Genomic DNA, 20,252 nt, shown 5'->3' on the forward strand with positions numbered 1-20,252 from the left:
AGAAGATTGCCTGTCAGGTTTGATCCAGTGCCACCTTTTCACTGCGCATGCTCCAGGGTCTCCATCTACCGTTACATATTTGAGGGTTGTTTTAGGGAACATTTGTCAAAGTGTCCTTGGGCAAGAGAACCCCCAAGCTGCCCCCCCCCCCCCCCGACGTACTATATGTGTATGTGAATGGGTTAATGTGACTTGTAGTGGAAGATCAGATATTAGGAGGTAAATTAATGAAATTCAAAAAAAAAAAATAAAAATCACACATTTACATTCATTAACAACATATCATGTCATGTCATCGTCTGCCGCTTCTCTGGGTCCAGGCCCAGGACGCAGGGGCGACTGCTGTCCTACGGCACCTCCCATGGGTGGTGGGCCCATGGGAGGCGGTGCCGCCCATGAGTGGGGCTCAAACCCACAACCCCGAGAAATTGAGTATCGTGCTCTACCAACTAAGCTAACCGGGCGGTCATTAACAACATTTCTTCATTAAATTAATTGAAAATGTAAAATGACTTAGAATATGAATGCCCATATCTATGCTGAATCAGACTTTGGTGGCTATAAATGTTCCTCCTGTCCATACAGCAGGCGGGTCACCCATATGAGCCAGGTTCTGCTCAAGGTTTCTTCCTGTTAAAAGGGAGTTTTTTCTTGCCACTGTCGCCTTAAGTGCTGATCTGGGGTCAGGCTCTGGGTCTCTGTAAAGTGCTTTGAGACAATTTTGATTGTGAAAGGAGCTATATAAATAAAATTCAATTGAATTGATGGTTTCAGGTGATACAGCATGTTTGTCTGTGAATTCTTTGATTCTGAAAACTTGTTCAACTCTTAAATCGTCTTCTGGTTCACCACATATGCCATAGTATACTATACTTCCTTATAACCAGGTGACAGTTGCTGTAGTTTATCCCTCGTTGGTCTAATCACACTAAGTACCACTGTTATCTATTGTTTATGCAGAGAGTTGTTCTTCTGTTTGCAGTGTGTCCTCAGTGATGCGGCAAGTGTTTGTTTTCCACAAAATACCAATTAACCCAGTCCACAGCTTGCCTCCTCTGTGTTGGTACATGGGATTACTCTCTAGATGACTTGGCACTGTTCCTGTTGTCAAAGTCTACAACATGACATTTCAACCCCCCCCCCCAAGCGATATTTAGTTGGTTTGGTCTCCCCTGACTGGAATGTAATATGACGGCTTACAGCACAGAGCACTGCTGAATGCAAGATGCTACAAAGCTCAGATCAGTATGTGTTTCTCATGAAGGTTGTCCCAGTCTCACTGGGCTGTCGTAGTGCTCCATCTTTGCTTGCTGTTTGATTAGATTTGCTGTTTCAACTCTGCCCAAAGACTAAGCTGCTTCAATTTGCACCAATTCGTTTGGGTATGAACACCAATGAAAACTGCTGACAGAGATTCCGTGTGGATTCCCAAGGTGTTTTAATGCCTCGAGTGCACAAACTTAATGCAGTTCAGGTCCACTGTCTCAGGGTGGTGGTAGAAGTTTTACAGATCCAAACGTCTCCACATCAATCCAAAACTGTTGGCATGGCAAACAAAATGGATGGCCCTGCAACATCACTTCCTGGCATGGGTCTAGTCGAGGTCATGTAAGCCTCTCCAATAGTGTTACTGAAACTATAATCGCTAGTAGCTCAAATATGAAGTGTCCTCTCTGCGCACTATTTAAAGATACATACAGTCAGTGTACATACCACACATTGTCCATATTCTGTCTGCATATTCTACACACACTATCCAAGGTATTCTGCTCTCTGTGTCCAGTGTGTGTGTGTGTGTCTGTCAGCAGGAGAAGCTGTACCATGGCTGAACAGCCCAACATCTTCATTCACTGCCTGTCACAACAATCCGACACACTCCTTCATCTCAATACCGGAACCATTTACCATTTACAGAGGCCTGTGTATATGTGTGTGTGTTTGTGAGGACGCAGTGTGGAGACATACGGCCTGAGGACAGTATCCTGTCACGCTGATCAATTTGCTTTCAGTCCTGCAGGTGCTCGACGCTTTTGCTAATCTAATCTAAAACTGCTATGCTATACTGTACAGCTGAAAAGATGTGAGTGTGTGTGTATGTGAGTGTGTGTGTATGTGTGTGTGTGTGTGTGTGTGTGTGTGTGTGTGTGTGTGTGTGTGTGTGTGTGTGTGTGTGTGTGTGTGTGTGTGTGGGAATGGCAGGGCAGGAGGAACAATGCAAGTTCCACATCGAGATATATAACAATCATATTGTGCATGAAGACAGAAAAGTGCACAGATGGACCCGCAAAGGGACTGAAAGTCCCTGTCCTTTAGCCCGCAGCCTTGACAAGCTTCACTATATAGCACTATCAAGGTCTGACCTAATGTGAAATGAATGTGGTCGACTTGCTAGGGGATAACATGACATTTCCTAACATATGACATTTCCTGACAGTGACTGAACATTGGCACACTGGCCTGTACACGTCTTCAGGGCAAGACTCTTATCAAACATGTGACGTTTGGGGCAGACTGGACAATATTTGACTATATTTGACTTACAACTTTCACAGTGACAAATCAGAATTCACCATGCCATCACAAATGCACCATTCAGTAAAACCTAAAAGGCAATTTAGCATTGTGAAGACCTTCAGATTACACTGAAAGAGACAGAGATGACACAGCAGAAACAATATTACATTAAAATAACTATAGCCATGGTGAATGCTGAATTCTGATTGGCTGGAGGTTGTGTATCATATTCAGATAACAGTTCTGACAGGTTTCACTTCCCTGTTTTCCACTGATTTTCCATCAGCCTTCTAACTACCTCCATCATGTTATTTTGGTGGTTTCTAGCAAACAATGTGTAACAACAAAGTAAGACTGAATAAATCAGATCCATTTTTAACTGTGGTTTAACATGTGACCTGGATCTGCACATCTTATCTGGACCAGTAAAAATGCATCCTACTGTAGGGCTAAATGTATTCAGAACATATAATATCACTGTGTTTGATATCTATAGATAGATTTCTTTATTAATCCTTTATTTAATCCATTAGAAATTCATGCTTTTTGTACATTTTTTGTGTTGCAGCAGCCACATAACATGAATCACAAAAACAACGAGGTAGGTTAATAACAAACATTGCAGTTAAACACAGAAATCTGTACAGTAACTTAACTGATTAAATAAAGAATAAAAATTTAAAATAAATATAGATAGAGAAAGAAAATAGAGATTAAAGATAGACCCATAGCTATACTGTGTGCTGAATGTAGACTGTGCAATGGTGGTAATATTCTATGTGCATAGTGCACATAGAATATTACTACACTGTGCATTAGTGCAGTTGCTGTATGTAGACAGAGCCACACAAACCTTGAAAGACCATTAAATCTGATATATAACAGACGTAATACATAATATCATCAGTAAAAAGTCCAGGTGATCAGTCTGTCCTTTATAAGGAAAACTACTGATGGACAGAACTATAAGGAGTTAAAAGCCATAGTTTCTGTGCGTCCCTGAACAGAATATGTCATACACCTATCTATCCATCTGTCCACCGTTGGACTCATTTGTCCCACTACCATATTTACCAATGAAAAAACAATCATTTAATCCTTGAGGCTTGTATCACGCAATACCAGTTGTGTGAGGGGATACATATCAGTGTTTACCAACCCTTACAAATGGCAAGCAAGCATGGCAGAACTCTGTGTGTGTGTGTGTGTACAGAGCAGCTGCTACTCTCTGGGTGTCTCCTAGGACCACAGCAGGTCTCTGAACGTTTGTTGTGTGTGTGTGCGTGTGTGTGTTTGCTTATAAAGGACACTTCAATGAGATGCCAACAAAACCATCAGACAAAGGCCCAACACACAAATACACACAGACACACACTCTAGCTCTCTCTCACACACACACACACACACACACACACACACACACACACATATTGTCTTACTGTCTTTGTGAGGACACTCTTTGATAGAATACATTCCCTAGCCCTTTGTGGCTTAGGTTGGAGATGTGGGTATGTCTCCTAACCTAAACCACATTCTAACCCTCAGTCTTAACCCCCAAAACACATTAATGATGGTTACAGGTGCAGCAGAGGAAACCTCTCACCCCACCCACTGAGAGTGTCAGACAAGGCCTGACATCTTTAGCCTCTTTAATTTGCAGTGTCATTCCACATATACAGTAAACCTTAGTACAGCACAGCCTAAAGGTTATAGTTTAGTGTGCAGTGTGAGACTGGGACACAGCTGTAGGTGTTTATTCAGGCAGGACCAAAACTTTACCATAAGCTTCACAATACAGTATCAGTTACATAAAGCTAACATTGAATAATTTTGATAAAAAGCAATTTAAGGGGCCCAGAGTGTTCTAATAATTTTTAAGACATTTCCTAAAGAGAACCATATCATTTGGTACTAATTACAGGGGAAGTAGAAAAAGTTTCCAAATGGTACACTTCAGTTAATTAATTCCAATCCAATTAATTGCTCTTGCATCTGTGCACAACAGATCAGCTGAAATGTCAAATGTGTCTGCAGGCAAACTTGACATATATGGAAAAATAGATCATGTAATATGTATGGAGTAATAAAGGAGTGATAGAAGTGATGATTTGGATTTGAGTGGAGTGGAAAGCTTAGAAACTGCTCCAGATGCATCTGATCACACTACACAATAGTGTAACACCTGAGATTGGAGGGTCGATCCCTCGACCAATCACAATTGACATGGGTGGTGGTGGTGAAGGAGACATGCCCCCCCCCTCCCTTTTGCGACCATGGCTGTGATGCCCCTGAGCAAAGGCACCGATCCACCCCAGCTCCCCGGCACCATAGTAGGCAACCCTCTGCCCCAGCGTCTTTAGTGCATGTGCATATTTTGTGTGTATGTTTCGTTCATGTGGTGTGGGTAAAATGCAGAGAGTAATTTCCACGTTGAGGGATAATAAAAGAAATAAACTTAACTTAAATTTGCTTCCCCATTTAACCTTGCAAGATAACCTGTGAATGGAGAACTGTTGTAAAAAGAAATCTCTTTGTGTGTGTTGAAGAGCTGGCATTTATCACGTGAAGAGCAGCCACCGTTTCTCCGTATTGTTCTGATGCTTGTGCTGTTAGTTCTCATAGTTCAAGGTCAGGAAGCATTTCTATTCAGAGCTTTATCATTAGACTAGATGATGAGCTCTGACAATGGCTCAGGGACAGATCGATGTACCTGGCTGGGCCTCTTTCATTGGCTGCTCTCTCAATCAATAGTCGCTGTCAGACTCAGCATGAGCCCAGCGTGTCCCGCCTGCTCTGATTGGTCTTTGACTGGGAGGCAGAGGTGGAAAAGAGAAGTGTTTATTACTTGATGAAATGCAAGGTAGCAAATATATCAGGCTTCATTATAGAAATGTCTTAGTAATGTTCCACAAGTAAGTGTATGGGATGCCTCACTGTGGAGGAAGTGTATACACGGCCAGTTTGAGATGCAATGCTCATGAAGAGCTGACATAGGGATGAGTATGAAACAATGTCCCCGCTGCACATTATACAATAATTCAAACTGTCCTTTGACCCCGGAAAGAAGACTGAAGCCACCAGATGATGTGCTTTAAGAGGGCTAAAATCACATGCACGCAGTTATCCTAAGATGTAACACTCGACCTCTCAGAGCAGAGATTATAAGAGAAGCCCATTTAACCAATGACACTGATGTTAGCTTGTTCTGCTGCCCCCATGTGGCCAAAAACTGCGTGTGATTTTAAGGAGGAGTATTTTGTATTTTTGAGGAACAACAGTGTATCTGCCAGGTACAGTTGATGAGTTTTAATCTCTGCAAAGGCAGGATGGAACCAAACTTGACAACCTGTGATGTCAACAATAATAATAATGAAAAGAATAATAAGGAATAATGAAAAAGACATCTATTTAAATATTCCAGTGTTAGTAAGCGGGTTGTTCACTGGTTGCTTATGTAAAAAGTGCTGAAACTACTTCCATCACATTCAGTTTCTTGGGCTGTTGTTCAGACCCACGTCAGCACATCTGTACAGTAGAGCAGCATCTGTACTCTCAGCTTTGATGTCTAATTGCTCTAACTTCAGCTTTCTGCTCCCACAGAGGGAAAAAAAATCCTGTGTAAGAAACACTGCTGTGTGTGAGAGAGAGATTGTGTGTGTGTGTGTGTCAGTAGCCCATGTGTAGGGATTAAACACAGTCGACAACAGAATCAATGTGTTTTCCTCTGACATGGCCGAGCAGGATGATGCCTTATTGCCCTGGGACCTTGACTAGCTGTCTGCTCTGTCTCTGAACTGAACCTGGAACAATGTTATCTCCATCTCTCTTCTCTCTGTCTCTCTGTGCCTCTGACTGCTCCTTTATCTCTTCATGTTGCTCTGCTGCCACCACCCCCACTTCACTTTCTATTTTCCTGAGCTTTCCTGAGCTCTGGCTCTCAATTATTTCCCCTGATTTGGATCCTTCAGGTAAACAATACATGTGGCTAATTAATCTTTTATGTATACCGTGTGTGAGTGCGTGCTTCATGGCAGGGAATAAAGAAAGCCCTTCTTATTACTTGGGGGAATTTGCCATTGAGGTGCTTATTGTGACAGACGGCAGATGAGGGGAAATTAAATTTTCATTGCCAGTGATACCTAAGAGCATAAAGAACGTCTAAAAGCCTGGCTCTGATATAACACGGTGACAGGGATATGAGTGTGGTGTGTTGGGGGGACTGTGAACTGCCTTGACTTGGTGTGTAGGTTGGTTAACCTTTCATCAAAGAATGTGACAACTATGTACACAGGATTATTAAAGCTTTTACCTGCTGATGCTTCTGTGGCTTTACAGGCTTTAAACAATTTACACAATAATACTGACTGTGGCTGGACTGGTGAAACTGAGTGAAATGTCTAGAGGAAGACTGAACAGGATTTTTAAAAGGCCCACACAGTAATGCTGGAAAATGAATCATGGAAGAATTTGACTTCAAATGGTGAGTTACTGAAAACTATGCCCTGCTTCTCTTTACTAACTTATTTTCCCAGCTACATTGTGGTGACAAATGTAATTGCTATCGACCTTTTTTTGTGAATGAATGAAGTGACACTTCAGTATGTGGTTCACATCCAGATTCCTGTCCTGTAGTCTGTAGTTTTAATGAAACTTAACCATAAATAGAGCTGTTTTAGTGGCTTCTTTGCCCTTGACTATTTAATAAGACATTTAACAGGCTGCAAACAAACAAGAAGAGTAAATAATCTGACTTTGACTTGATTTACATGTAACTGAACATCTTCATTGTCTGTGATCGTCAGCATATCACAAAATTCTCCATCATTTGATTTCACTGATGAACCTTGTCTACCAACAGCAAAACATATTGCACCCTTAATTTCATCCCACATTCAAGTAAAGTTGGAATAATTTTGTTTTCAGACACATTCCTGTTTTAATTCCTTCTAATTTCTATCAGTAATCACATTGGAAGTTGGAATTGATTACCACTCAGTTCTCAGTTTGATGTCTACATACTACATGTACAGTTATGTGTCTGTGTGTGTGTGTGTGTGTGTGTATGCACACATGCTTGTGTATACTAGGGCTGCTCATTAAGCCTCTGTGGTGTGGGCTCACAGTAAAAAAAAAAAAAAAAAGTCAGGCCATATGCAGCTTATCAAGGTCGCGGGAACACACCTTGGTGCACACACTGCAACACACTACAGTACCTCACACCACACTATAGCACACACTACACTACACATAAAACAAATGTCAAGGACTGCCTTTTTTCACCTATGTAGCATTGCCAAAATCAGACACATCCTGTCTCAGAAAAATGCTGAAAAACTTGACTTGTCCATGCTTTTGTTATTCCTAGATTGGATTATTGCAATTCCTTATATTATCAGGCTTCCCCAATATGTCTCTAAGGATCCTCCAAATGATCCAAAAATGCTGCAGCACAAGTACTGACAGGAACCAGAAAGAAAGATCACATTTCTCCTGTGTTAGCCTCTCTACACTGGATCCCTTTAAAATCCAGAATAGAATTTAAAATCCTGCTCATACAAAGCCCTCAATGGTCAGACGCCATCAAAACTTTAGGAGCTACCCCATTAGAACACTACATTCCCAGAATGCGGGCGTACTTGAGGTGCCTGGAGTGCCTCCAAAAGCAGAATGGGAGGCAGTGCCTTCAGCTATCAGGCTCCCCTCCTGTAGAACCATCTACCAGTTTGGGTTCTGGAGGCAGACCCCCTCCCCATGTTAAAGAGTAGACTAAAAACTTTCCTCTTTGATAAATCTCATAGTTAGGCCTAACGAATGCTTTCCTTGAACCATCCCCTAGTTATGCTGCTGTAGGCTTAAATTGCTGGAGGAATTCCCATGATGCACTGAGCTCCTCTCTTCTCCTCCCTCTCTCCATCTGTTCTCATTCATATCCCATTAATGCTTGTTACTAATTCCGCTTCTTCTCTTTCCTGTAGTTTTGTTCTTTCTCTCCTCTTTTCTCTTCTCCTGTCCTCAGAGCTGTAGAGTCTGGATCTGCGGATGTGGGCCACCTACCGCCCCATAATTAGTCTTATTAACTATTATTATTAGTCATATTATTGATCTTAGTATCAGCAGTTATTATATGTTAAGTTAATATTTGTATTATTATCAGTCCTATTACTTACCCATTGTTGTCTTCTTACCTACCTGAAAGCCAAACATGCTTTGTAATGAGCATGTATCACAGTTTGCTACCATGCCTTCACTGATGAAGCAGGCATTCTCATATTGTAGAGGTTGTGACTGTTCCCAGATAGGCCTCTGCCCTCACTTGTGTTTTCAGATAACAAAACAGTTACAAAGTCTTCATCCTGTTTAGTTTATTGGCAGATGGAAACAATGAAATGGTCCATCAGAGCCATCACCTGCTACAGAATCTTTAGTTACTCTTTACTTATAACTGGTACTCATCAATGTCACTGGAATATTAAACAAAGAAGTTTTAGTCATAGAGCTCAATCTTAAGAGAGGGGACGGAGGGAGCAAGAATGAGGGAACAGAGCCAAACAGATGAAGGGAGTGGACAAACAGAGGAAGGAGGAGAGGTTATCGATGTAGGAGGACATGGGAGGATGGAGAGCACTGAGATGGGATCTGGCCCATCTGTGTTGTTCTGTGTCAGTTGAAGGGCTTTTTCCATCATCTGCCAGCGTCCTGTGGAGAGACACCTGCTGACGGCAGGAAGATCCTCTCAGCTGGGTCAGAGTCTCCTCCACATGTTTCCTGCAGGATGCGTCAGAGCCAGTTAAAGACTGGAAGGAGCGCAGATGGCTGATAGCATCAGAAAGTAATCTAGTGTGAAAACAGAGCTCTTTAGCTCTGTTAAACACTGTAGTGTTAGAATGCAGGTCAGATTGGAAGGGAAGGCAATGGATTAGACTGGGTGTCAAATGCAGCAACTATGAGATCTGACAAACCAGATTCAGGACATAATTGTAACAATGATTTCAACAATGATTTGAAACTAAATTGACACAAAAATTTAAACAGGTGGAATGCTGCAAACTAAACAGGACAAGGGACAAAGGAAATACAAAGGTCAGGCTGTGGTGTCTCCTACCTTTGTTGCCTTCTAGGCAACAAGACAAGATTACTGTTCCAGCTAAGAAATGCTCCAGCAAGTAACCTTTTCGAGAAAGGTTTTGGCTTTTGTGCAGAAGATGCAGCTTATTAATCAGTCAGCTGTAGAGCTGGTTTTGTTACCTTTAGAAAGAGCCAGACTAGGTGCTTCCCCCTGTTTCCAGTCATGCCTTATGCTAAGCCAAGCTAACCAACTGCTGATTGTAACTTTGTATTAAACAGATATAATAGTGGTTATTGATCTGAACATCTAATTCTCAGCAAGAAAGCTAATAATCCCATTTCCCAAAAGCTAATAATCCTATTTCCCAAAAGTAACAGACCCAAAAGTAACAGCCAGCAACATCTAACCCTAACCCAGTAAAAGGGTTAGGGGTTAGATGGGCTATTTCATTTTTCATTTTTCAATTTAATTTATTTCGGTTACATACATCTTATAAAATAAACAAAAATAATTTCACACAAATGTCACAGTCAATAACCGAAAAAGGAATAGGCTGAAGCACAAAGCTTATTATTGCCTATCCTATACCATCCAAGGAATAACCCAGAATATCAACAGCAAAACAAATAAGGAAAAAAAAAGAAAAGAAAAGAAAGAAAGAAAAGAAGAAGAAGAAAAAAAAGAACTACATTATACCTAAATTCTAATCCTAAACTGTTTTGCATTTTATTGACTCTCATTATAGGAGTTAGTTACTTTGCATTTTAAAGTTTTCTTAAACCTCAACAGGGAACTACATAATTTCAATTCATCTTTAAGTCCATTCCACAATTTGACACCCAAAACTGAAACACATCTATATTTTATATTTGTTCTCGCTTTACATGTTTCAAACATAAACAATCCTCTTAAAGGATAATTTCCTTCTCTTAATTTAAATAAAGTCTGAATGGAAATAGGAACACTATGTTTAATGACTTTTTACTCAAAACAAATCAACAAATGAACAAACAAAAATAATTTTGTCTAATTACCCCTTCAGCCCATCAATGTGATGTGATTAAAGAATCGATTGCGGTAACAGTGGAAATGGTAACAAGGTTCATTTGAAAACATGAACACATAGGACTTTGACCTTTGTGGAATGTCTTGCCTGCCATGGCACGAGGATCATTTCCAGCCTCATCACACATCTTCTCAAACTACTGAACAGCACCGTCTGCTGCCCATCATAGTGCACTCCAAGGATGTTTCTGTATGTATGAGGTCCCGCTGCAGCCTGAAGATACACATTGAATCCACCTTGTATCATCACCACCACAGTATTCTGCACAGTACTGCACAGTCAGAAGGCCTGGAGGCTCCCAGCTTTAAGCCAAAACTACAGTTTCAAATGCCAATGTATACTTTACTGTAGAACTAATCTCTCTCTCTCTCTCGAACACACACACACACACACACACACACACACACACACACACACACACACACACACACAAATGCACAGTCCTGGACATCAGGAGAGCAATTCAGACTTCACAGATAAAACAGCTAAGTCCTTTCGTTAGCTTCTCAACTGTAATTAAATGGGTTTTTTTTTTTCATTTAAATATTCTGAGTTGTGAAAACAAACTTTTAAGCCTTTGGAATTCCGTACTTTGGTTGTCCCAACTCAAATCTCTGGCACCCCCCAGTGGAAGTTCAGACACATCACATCCAGATCCCTGTATTATGGGTTGTGTGTGGTAGGAGTCTTTCAACCTTTCACTATGTTTGAAGCTGGTATCACTGACACATGGATTTCCTTCTTTGCTGTCTAAATTCTGTGTTGGAAATGGGTCAGTAGTTGTAGGCAGAGCCTTCTGCCTTTATCTAGTGTCTCTTCCATGTTCCCCTTCGTGGTGTTTGTTGTTTGTCCCTGTATGTTCTCTCCACCTGTACGTGTGTTTGTCTGGACACAATGTGGGGACCTACGTTTCCTGCCAACTCACCTGCACACCTGCCTGGAATCTCATTATAATCCCACCAACAGCCTGTGATTCTTTAAGACTTCTTTCCGCTCCTCATCAGTTTGTGTGATATCATCTCCTGGTAGAACTGTTGGCTGACTTTCCTGTGATTTGACTTACCTGCTTGAGAAACTCTTGAATTGTTTTGTGGATTACTTACCTGTATTCTCAAACCTGCTCAGGCACAAACACCTATGTACTAAAATGCAGCATTGCAAAATGAGTTTGAAATAAAATGAGCGTGGTGTCTGCTGAGGAGTCAGGCTTGTTTCCACAGAAAAACAGAATTTGTTTTCCGGACAGTTCATGGGTAAAAATCTGCAATGCAAGCGCTTTACAAATGGCACCTGTGCAGCAAGGAGGGCATGTGTGGAAGTATTTATTTATTGTCTTAATTTATTTATGCATGTATTGATTAATCAATCACTCACTAAGTCTTAAGATCCTGGTAGGCCTGCTGTGTAGAACTTGGACCTGCCAAACATAGGAATATATAGTTTATCCAGCAAACTGTGAATAAGAATACAACATAAGAATAACCATTTTTATATTAAAAAAAGAAATCACTGGTAAACAAAGGAAGAGACTAAAGTCTGTTCAGCCAATAACAAAAAAATGAGGAAAACCAAAAATGTTCACGTAGGGAAAAAACATAAAAAGACAGGGATTCATACATGAACAAAACAGCAAAAGGAGGCAAATGACAGGAGGCGAACAGAGACAAACTCACAAGGAGACAGGGGAACACTGGGGGACTGGGAACAGGTGACACACAGTAGGGCAGGGCAGAAAACTATAAAATGCTTTCATTTTGATTTTGAAGTATGTAATAGAATCTCCTGGCCATTTGGAGCATAAACTGTCTAGATAGGCTTTATTGTCATCTGAAGAGAATTATTCTGTGTTTTGAAGAGAGAGGCTTTCCACTGTGACAGGTCACATGATTGACGATTGATGATTTACCGATTTACTGATCTCTAAGAAAGAGATGTTTGTTTTACTTTTCTGCTAAAAGTTACATGTCATCCTTGCTGCACCCCAAAACTGTTAAACTGGTTACATGCCAAAGTTTTTGTGTGGTAGAAATTAATAAATATGAGTATTCAGGATTTTAGTACTCTGGTTATATTTTGTACCTTTGGTGAAAGCAAACCTAATAAGAACTGGTTAGTCTTAACAACTGTATAAGGTGAAAATGTGTCAGTGTTTTATCTGTAGCTTGTTTCTACTGTCTGAATGTGTCTGGAAATAAGAAACACAACAGAAACAAACAACAACAAAACAAACAAATAACAGATTCTTAAATGTGTCAACATTGGTATGAACATGGTTGTGTTACAGCTACACCTGCCATGTGATTTAACATCAGGGCCTGTGTGTTCATCATGAACAACATACCCAACAACAAACGTTTTATAAAAATTTGTATTTATATTTGAACAGAGTCTCAAGTTTATAGTTTCAGTTCCAGCGTAGCTTAACTCTTTGGTTAAATAAAAGAGTGAAACACTTCTTTGGCTGTGGCCGGCGAAACACAAGCTCGAAAAACAATGAGCTGACTCCTCCCCCTCCACAGCTCACCTCTGCGGAGGGAGGAATTTGCATATTGCTCCTGAGCAGGCACTGATCTGTGCGCCACAGACGCATGGAAACCACAGAGTCCAAAATCTGATCCACTGAGATAAACACAGTATTTATCTGTATAAACCTACACTGCATCAGATTATGCTGATAATATATTTATGTTTTATAGCCCTTGAGTCAGTAATATAGACTAATGCATTTAGAGAGATTGAACCATGGGCTGTCTGCCTGTAAGGCTATACCCAAATGAAGCTATGATTGCCAAATGTTTCCTCAGGCTTCTTATTAGTTTGAGGTCAACATCCAGTGTATAAAAAATACAATATACTGATGTTCTACTTTCTCCATCCATGAAAATATAATTGGCCCTGACAGTCAGTTAGAACAATCACATTAACTCTACAGTCGTTCACTACACCTTAATACACTAATCATTCAGTGTGGTTTTTAGACTCAAAAACATTGACAAACTTAATATTTTCATATGTCACATGGACCGTCAACAAATGTTCTGTCAGTAATACAGAAAAAATAAATACATCTGGATATATATAAGTATCTGTATATATATTATTTCATTGTCCATTCAGTGAAAACTATTCCAGTGTCTTTGATCCATTAATCCATCCGTTGATCTGAGATCTGGACTGAGACACACTGTAGATTTGAACAGATTATATCTTACACTCTCACAGTAGAAATCATTTCATATCATCTGTGCATCTTCTTTGTGGTAGCTACAGTTGTGTTCCCTTTCAAGATGCCATCACTGGAACACACTACATGCTGTGTTGTTGCATACAGAGGCAGGTCCGTGACATGTTTTGTCTAGCTTAGCACAAAAGCTGAAAGCAGGTGGAAACTGACTGCTGTGTGAACACTGAAGCTGAAAATATTATAAAGGACTACGGGCTAGACCTGCTCTATAATGAGAAGTGTGCTGAGATAACTGGAGCTACAGAAATAAAACTCAAGTACAGGATGGGACTAATGTGAGGACAGCAGGTCCATTGCAAAAGAGTTGGTAACTGTGGCCTGAACTATGACTGGGTCAGGGGGAGAAAAATCACATGCATGTCACTTTAGACTGGATCAAAAATCATTCATCACAGATCGTTAGGAGTTACAGCAGTGTTCAGTTGTGCTAAGCTAGGGATGGATCATATATCAGTGGACACGCAGATGCCATGTAAGACAACATACAAGAAAATTTCCTGTCAGAATGTTCCATTTAAAATGTATCATTCCTTAATTCAAAGTCCAGTTTCAGTCTGGGGTAGTAATTTCGGCCATTGTTCCCGCCGAAGCAACTGCTAACATATGGAAACATGGTGACATCACTCAAAGGAAGTCAGACAGACACAGTCAGATAGTGACAGTCAGTCACTATCAGACAAGCAGACAGACAATCAGACAGGTTCTGAACAGACAACAGTTGCTGTGCTCCCAGATCTCAGCAGTTGTTTTTGTGAGTACAATTTAAATGCTGAGAGCAACAACGGCCAAAACGACAAAAATAATGTTAAACTGTGACAAACCAGCATAGTAAAGAAGACTAATACTTCTCGTTTGACATTTTTATCACTGTAAATCCTCACAACCCCGAGTTATCGTTTATCGACGTGAGGCTAGATTTATTAAAGGAGGTTTCTGGTTCTAAATCCCTCAGATGTCACCTCATTTACCTCGCAACCAACCATCTTGCAGACTCTAGGTCCAAGATATTCTGTAATGTTTCAATGTTGAACAAAACTGAAGTGACAGTGCTTGGATCAAAAGCCTACAGGGACACTGTAAGGCAGAACTTCAGTCTCCTGGGATTTTCAGTCCACTCATGACACCAGAAGTCTGGGAGAAATCTTTGATTCAGACCTGAATGTTTCAGCAAAATCACCAAATCAGCTATCACACAGATCAGGAATGTTGCCAAGATCTATTCTCTGATGCTCTCACTGATGCAACACTCATTCATGCTTTTGCCTCTAGACTATCAACTCCTGCCAGCTTGCACATAATACTGCAACTAAGGTTCTAACAAGAACTAGAAGCATATGAGCACATTTCCCCTATTCTTGCCTCATTGCACTGGTTATCTGTGGTTTACAGAATTTATTTTTAAAAATCTACTGCTTGTTTTTAAATGACTGAACAGCCTTGCCCCATCTTACACTACCAACCCTCTCGCCCCTTAGATATGCAGACTAGCTATTGCTCTGGGTTCCCAGGGCAAGGCCTTAGTCATAGGGGACTAAGACATTTGTTGTCTGGGCTCCTCAAGTGTGGAATACCTTTCCCTCAGGAATCAGACAAGCTACCTAAGAGTCCTCTTTTAAAACCCTTCTACAAACTCATTTTATAAAAATGGCTTTTAATTAGAGTTTTTCTTTTGTTTACGCTTTTACTCGTTTATTTATTCTTAAGATTTTTCATTATTTCTTATCTTTGTTTCCATTTCTTGTTATATAATTTCTTATTGTACTGTCACATTCTGAAAACAGTGTTAACTGTGCTGTCTCAAAGAAGACATGATAAATGTGAATTTTTTGAACACATGGTTCTATGGGCTGAGCAGGCACACCCATAAAAGTCCTGTTTTTTATGTTTAGCTGAAAGGGTTGGGCCAAAAACATGATGTTTTTTTTTTTTTTTTAAATTCCAGTGTGAATATACAGTCTATTAAAGGATAAGGTATATCTCAGCTGTGTGGGTGAAAAGAGCTGCTGTCCATGAGCCAACTTCCCACGTGGTAGAGAAGTTCAGGGTACCAGTGGACGCCCTCTGCTTGGTGCACACTGCTGAACTCTTTCACCATCCCAACCAGTGACACAACTGAGCGCCACAGTCGAACCGGGGCGAAAGCCCAGTGTGCAAGGTCATGATCCCCAATCACTGCATAGCACGATGCCAAAACCTGGTCAGCTATGATGGTTCCATGAGAGGTTACAGGTGCATAAGACCCTTCATACTGCTCCACATAAACTCTTGTAACTCTTGCAGGGATGAGGTGGTCTGGCCGTTCATTCCCAACAACAAGAAGCCATTGTCCTGGCTTTACATTACTGGTAAACACAGCCCTGATGTCACTGTTGTTGGTACTGTTGCTGTTCATAACAAAGACGAGGTGAGCTGGAGTCAGCGTCAGTCTGCGCCGTGGCTCGTCAGTCTCCAGCACATGGAACTCTCGTGCAATCTGTTGGTCCTGGTCCATGAACATAAGAAAGTCACTGAAAACAAGATTTCCTTGTTGGTCAGCAGCCAGCACCTTATCCCCAACTTGGAGCTCCTTCATTGGTTTAGTCCTTCCATCTGCCAGTATCACCATGGATGAACCAGGGAAGCAACCTCCTGCCTTTGCTGCCAACGAGTTTTCTGTAATATTCAGAACATTGATGCTTATTATAGCTAATCAATAAATATTATAAGAATTATAATTCTGTTCAATTAATGGGCTGGTAACCATAAATACTGCCGTATCCTTAAAACAAACTTGTTTTGTGCCATGAGTTGTCCAACCTTATTCATAGTCAAAAGTGTTCATATGTGTTCTAAACAGTCACATTGGAAGAAAGGCTAATGATGCACTCTCTCAGACTGTCCCACCCTATTCTTGTCTTCTTGTCATAATGCTGTAAATGTGCTTTTCCCCTGATTTTTCATTTAGCACCACAGAAAGTCAAAGTTTTCAGTAAAACAGAGAGACAAATATTTAAGAATCTTTTAGTATAAGAATTCCTGAATTTTCCTTTGCGTTTGTGTTCCTGACTTTTACTCCTCTGTGGATGATTTTTGGTTGCCTGAGTTTTGTTTTCTGGCCTCATGGGCTTTGTATGCCAGTGACTTTTTTTATTTATTAAAAATCATCATCCCCAGACCCAGATGCCAGATGTTGGCATCAAAGGCAAAAAGCGATTGAATCAGTTGTGTGAAGAATAAAAAAAGAGAGCTTGAGAGAGATGTTTAAATCCTGCGTACTTCCTCACATCTTACACACCTGGCCAGTCACCATGGGCGCGATTGTTGGTTTTTCCATTCTGGAGGAGAGGAATTGTCCTGTGCAGCTACTTCTATTCTTAAAGGTGTGGAGGGAGGATTTCAGGTTTTAGATTCTGTTTGAGCACCCAACAAACATTTTGAAACACAATGACCCCCATTGCAAAAAGGGCCTTAAGTCATGCTAATAAGACAGCGTATGTAAGCCTCATGTAATTACAGATATAGTCCACACACCTGCTTTCACAGAGCAGTGGATGTGGGCTTTGGACTCATAGTAGACCCAGTCAAAGCCAGCCTCCACAGCCAGTCTTGACAGCATGCCGTACTTGCTTTTGTCTCGGTCTGAGGTGGTGATGTCCACCGCTCGGCCCTCATAATGCAGAGACTCCTCAGAGTGATGTCCGTCCTCATCCCAGCCCTCTGTCACCCGAAGTTTAACCCCGGGCCACTGATTCATGACTGAAATAGCCAAAGAGTTCAGTTTGTCCTTACACCTCTGAAAAGGGAGAGAAATGTCACAATTATCTTGTGTGTTTGTTGAAATATTAAGTTGCTTCAGTGTAACAGTATAAATGTCTTACTCCTAAATGTGTAAACATATGTAAAGGGTCATTCCAGTTTATTGTAACTTTGATCTTACAGCATTGCCAAAGTTTCTACCATTTAATAACACTCACATTTGTACTGTTGCTGTGTTATCAGAGGGTCACAATAAATAAAATAAGACCCAAGATGTAATAAACTGGAACTATCCTTTATCATCCATCAAATTTCATTCTGTAAACATGTTATTTAGACCATGTCTTCAATTGTCTTGTTATGATTTAGTCATGGTTGGTCGGAGCTCCGGAGCTTTTTTTTAAAAAATGTTTTAGCCTCTTTTAGCTCATTGTTTTTGTTTCACTGCTTTGGTTTACTCGCACAGCAGCAACGGGCAGCTGTTTTCAGTAGAAAAGCTCGGACCATCACTGTTCAGCTCACTATACATACAGTATATGCATACAGTGATGAGATCTATTGCACTTCCATAATGCGGCAATACTCACAAGAAATGGAGGGAATTAGAGAGTCACAACAGAAGCAGTGGAAGCTGAGATTTCCTGCCCCCAAAAGACACTGGCTCCTACACTTACCATTATGCAATGTGAGTGGTCCTGTCTGGTAAATGTCTCTCAAACTCCACACATCTAGTTTGTGACTTGATGATGTGATAGAGCTGAGTATTGAAACCAGGTATATAGTAAATCAGGTATTGCATCACTTATAACATATACATATCTATCATATACATATCTACACACACACACACACACACACACAGATATCTACAAATGTACTATCTTTATCTCCCATTTCTTTATATTTATCCTAATGTCTAAAACACACATATGCACACACACACACAGAGAGAGAGAGAGAGAGAGAGAGAGAGAGAGAGAGAGAGAGAGAGAGATGTATGCATGTACTCTTAAAAGCATTTATCTCCCATTTCTTTATATTTATCCTAATGTCCAAAACACACACACACACACATCTCTCGGCTCTGTACCCTAACGGAGGACTGGAGTGGAGAGAGCTGAAAATGAAAACTTACAATTCCATCTGACATATTCTGAGCTCACTGACAGTTGCATAACGGTAAAGAGTAGCCCTCTGATCCAGTTACTGAGAACTTCATTTACCGTGGTCGTTCATTTACCATACATCTGCAGACCGATGTTCTCTTGTGCCGCTTCACATCCGACTGTCATTCATCTGATCCACATAATTACACCAATATTAAATTCCACTTACATGACACACACTGAAATCACCGACCTGTGTCATGAGCCGGTCGGCGTTGGTGTTCTCCTCATCCTTAAAAATAATGTCGGGGTTGTAGTTGGGAGTCAGGTCCTTGAACCTCTCCGAGTTGCGGGTGATCTTGCCTTCGTACTTGCCGCTGGCTCCGAGGGTTTTCTCTGCCACGTTGGGAATGAACTGTTTCAGAGTCAGCGGTGTCAGTTTCTTGGGGTGCCTCCGCTTCCCGTATCCCCTGCCCGGTCCACAGCCCGAGATGACGGGCGCCAGCAGCAGGCAGAGGGACACCGACAGCATCACTCTCATCAGGACCATCTTCGGTTTACCTGGAGGATCCTGGGGGAGGTGACGTGCATCCGATAGATTTTAGTTTTAATCTCGTTAAAATCTCGTTTTAAGCGCCTTTCTCCACTACAATTGGAGAAGTGCAGGTGCCATAACTACTGTAGGTCTCTCTCTCTCTCTCTCTCTCTCTCTCTCTCTCTCTCTCTCCTCTCTCTCTCTCTCTCACTGACTGCCCTGAGAAAACAGTAGTGACAGTGGAAGAGTTTGACAGTCCTGCGTAACATAGGTATTATACACTGATCAGCCACATCGGTAATAAAACCTCGGACAGGTGAAGTAAAAAACAAAAAACCCTCCACTGATTCTCTCATTACAATGCCACCTGCCAAGGTGGAGATATATGAGGGTGGGGGATAAATGAGGCAGTAGCTGATGTGTCAGAAGCAGGAAAAATGGCCACACATAAAAATCTGAGTGATTTTGACAAGTGCCAGATTGTGATGTTTAGATGACAGTGTCAGGGCATCTCTAAACAGTAGCTCTTACTGGGTGTTCCCAGCAGGCGTCACAGTCCTGGGTATCCAAGGCTCGTCAGTGCACACAGGGGAGTGCAGGTTGGCCCGTGTGGTCCAGTCCCACAGAGCTGGCTATCATATTTCACTGTCAGAACACACAATGCATCACAGCTTGCTGCTTATGGGCTTCTAGTTAGAGGGCCCAGGCTGACTCCTGTCCACTGCCAAAAGCACCTACCGGGCACATGAGCGTCAGAACTTGACCATGGCGTGTTAGAAGAAGGTGGTCTGGTCTGATGAATCATGTTTTGCTTTTTAGATTTTTTTTTTTTTACCTAAACATTATTGCAGACCTGTACAAAGTACACTCGTTCATGGTAATTCAAAATAATGAGGACGGAAGATTTTTCATGAATGGAACATGACAAAGAGTTCAAGGTGTTGCCTTTGCCTGCAAATTCCCCAGATGTAAATTCGACCGAGCAT

General features: G+C 41.2%; 2 protein-coding genes across 2 annotated transcripts in view; both read right to left on the reverse strand.

Annotated features, from left to right (window-relative positions):
- LOC121193016 overlaps positions 1–20,252 on the reverse strand; it is a 293,109-nt gene that overhangs the window by 122,412 nt on the left and 150,445 nt on the right. The gene's annotated exons all lie outside the window — the stretch shown is intronic.
- On the reverse strand, positions 15,869–19,281 carry shhb (sonic hedgehog signaling molecule b). The gene is made up of 3 exons (XM_041055559.1): positions 18,985–19,281; positions 17,401–17,662; positions 15,869–16,542 (listed from the first exon to the last, which is right to left on the reverse strand). Exons 1-3 carry the CDS (start codon positions 19,279–19,281, stop codon positions 15,869–15,871), a joined length of 1,233 nt encoding a protein of 410 aa, XP_040911493.1.

This window comes from Toxotes jaculatrix, chromosome 14, assembly GCF_017976425.1.
Source record: "Toxotes jaculatrix isolate fToxJac2 chromosome 14, fToxJac2.pri, whole genome shotgun sequence".
Lineage (NCBI taxonomy): Eukaryota > Metazoa > Chordata > Actinopteri > Toxotidae > Toxotes > Toxotes jaculatrix.

What these genes read in the sequence shown, in the direction of transcription:
- shhb (XM_041055559.1), bottom strand. Translation starts at nt 19,281, where the DNA reads ATGGTCCTGATGAGAGTGATGCTGTCGGTGTCCCTCTGCCTGCTGCTG. An exon ending in CCGACCGGCTCATGACACAG is followed by an intron (nt 17,663 to 18,984) that starts GTCGGTGATTTC and finishes CTCCCTTTTCAG; the next exon opens with AGGTGTAAGGACAAACTGAA. An exon ending in CCACTGCTCTGTGAAAGCAG is followed by an intron (nt 16,543 to 17,400) that starts GTGTGTGGACTA and finishes TGAATATTACAG; the next exon opens with AAAACTCGTTGGCAGCAAAG.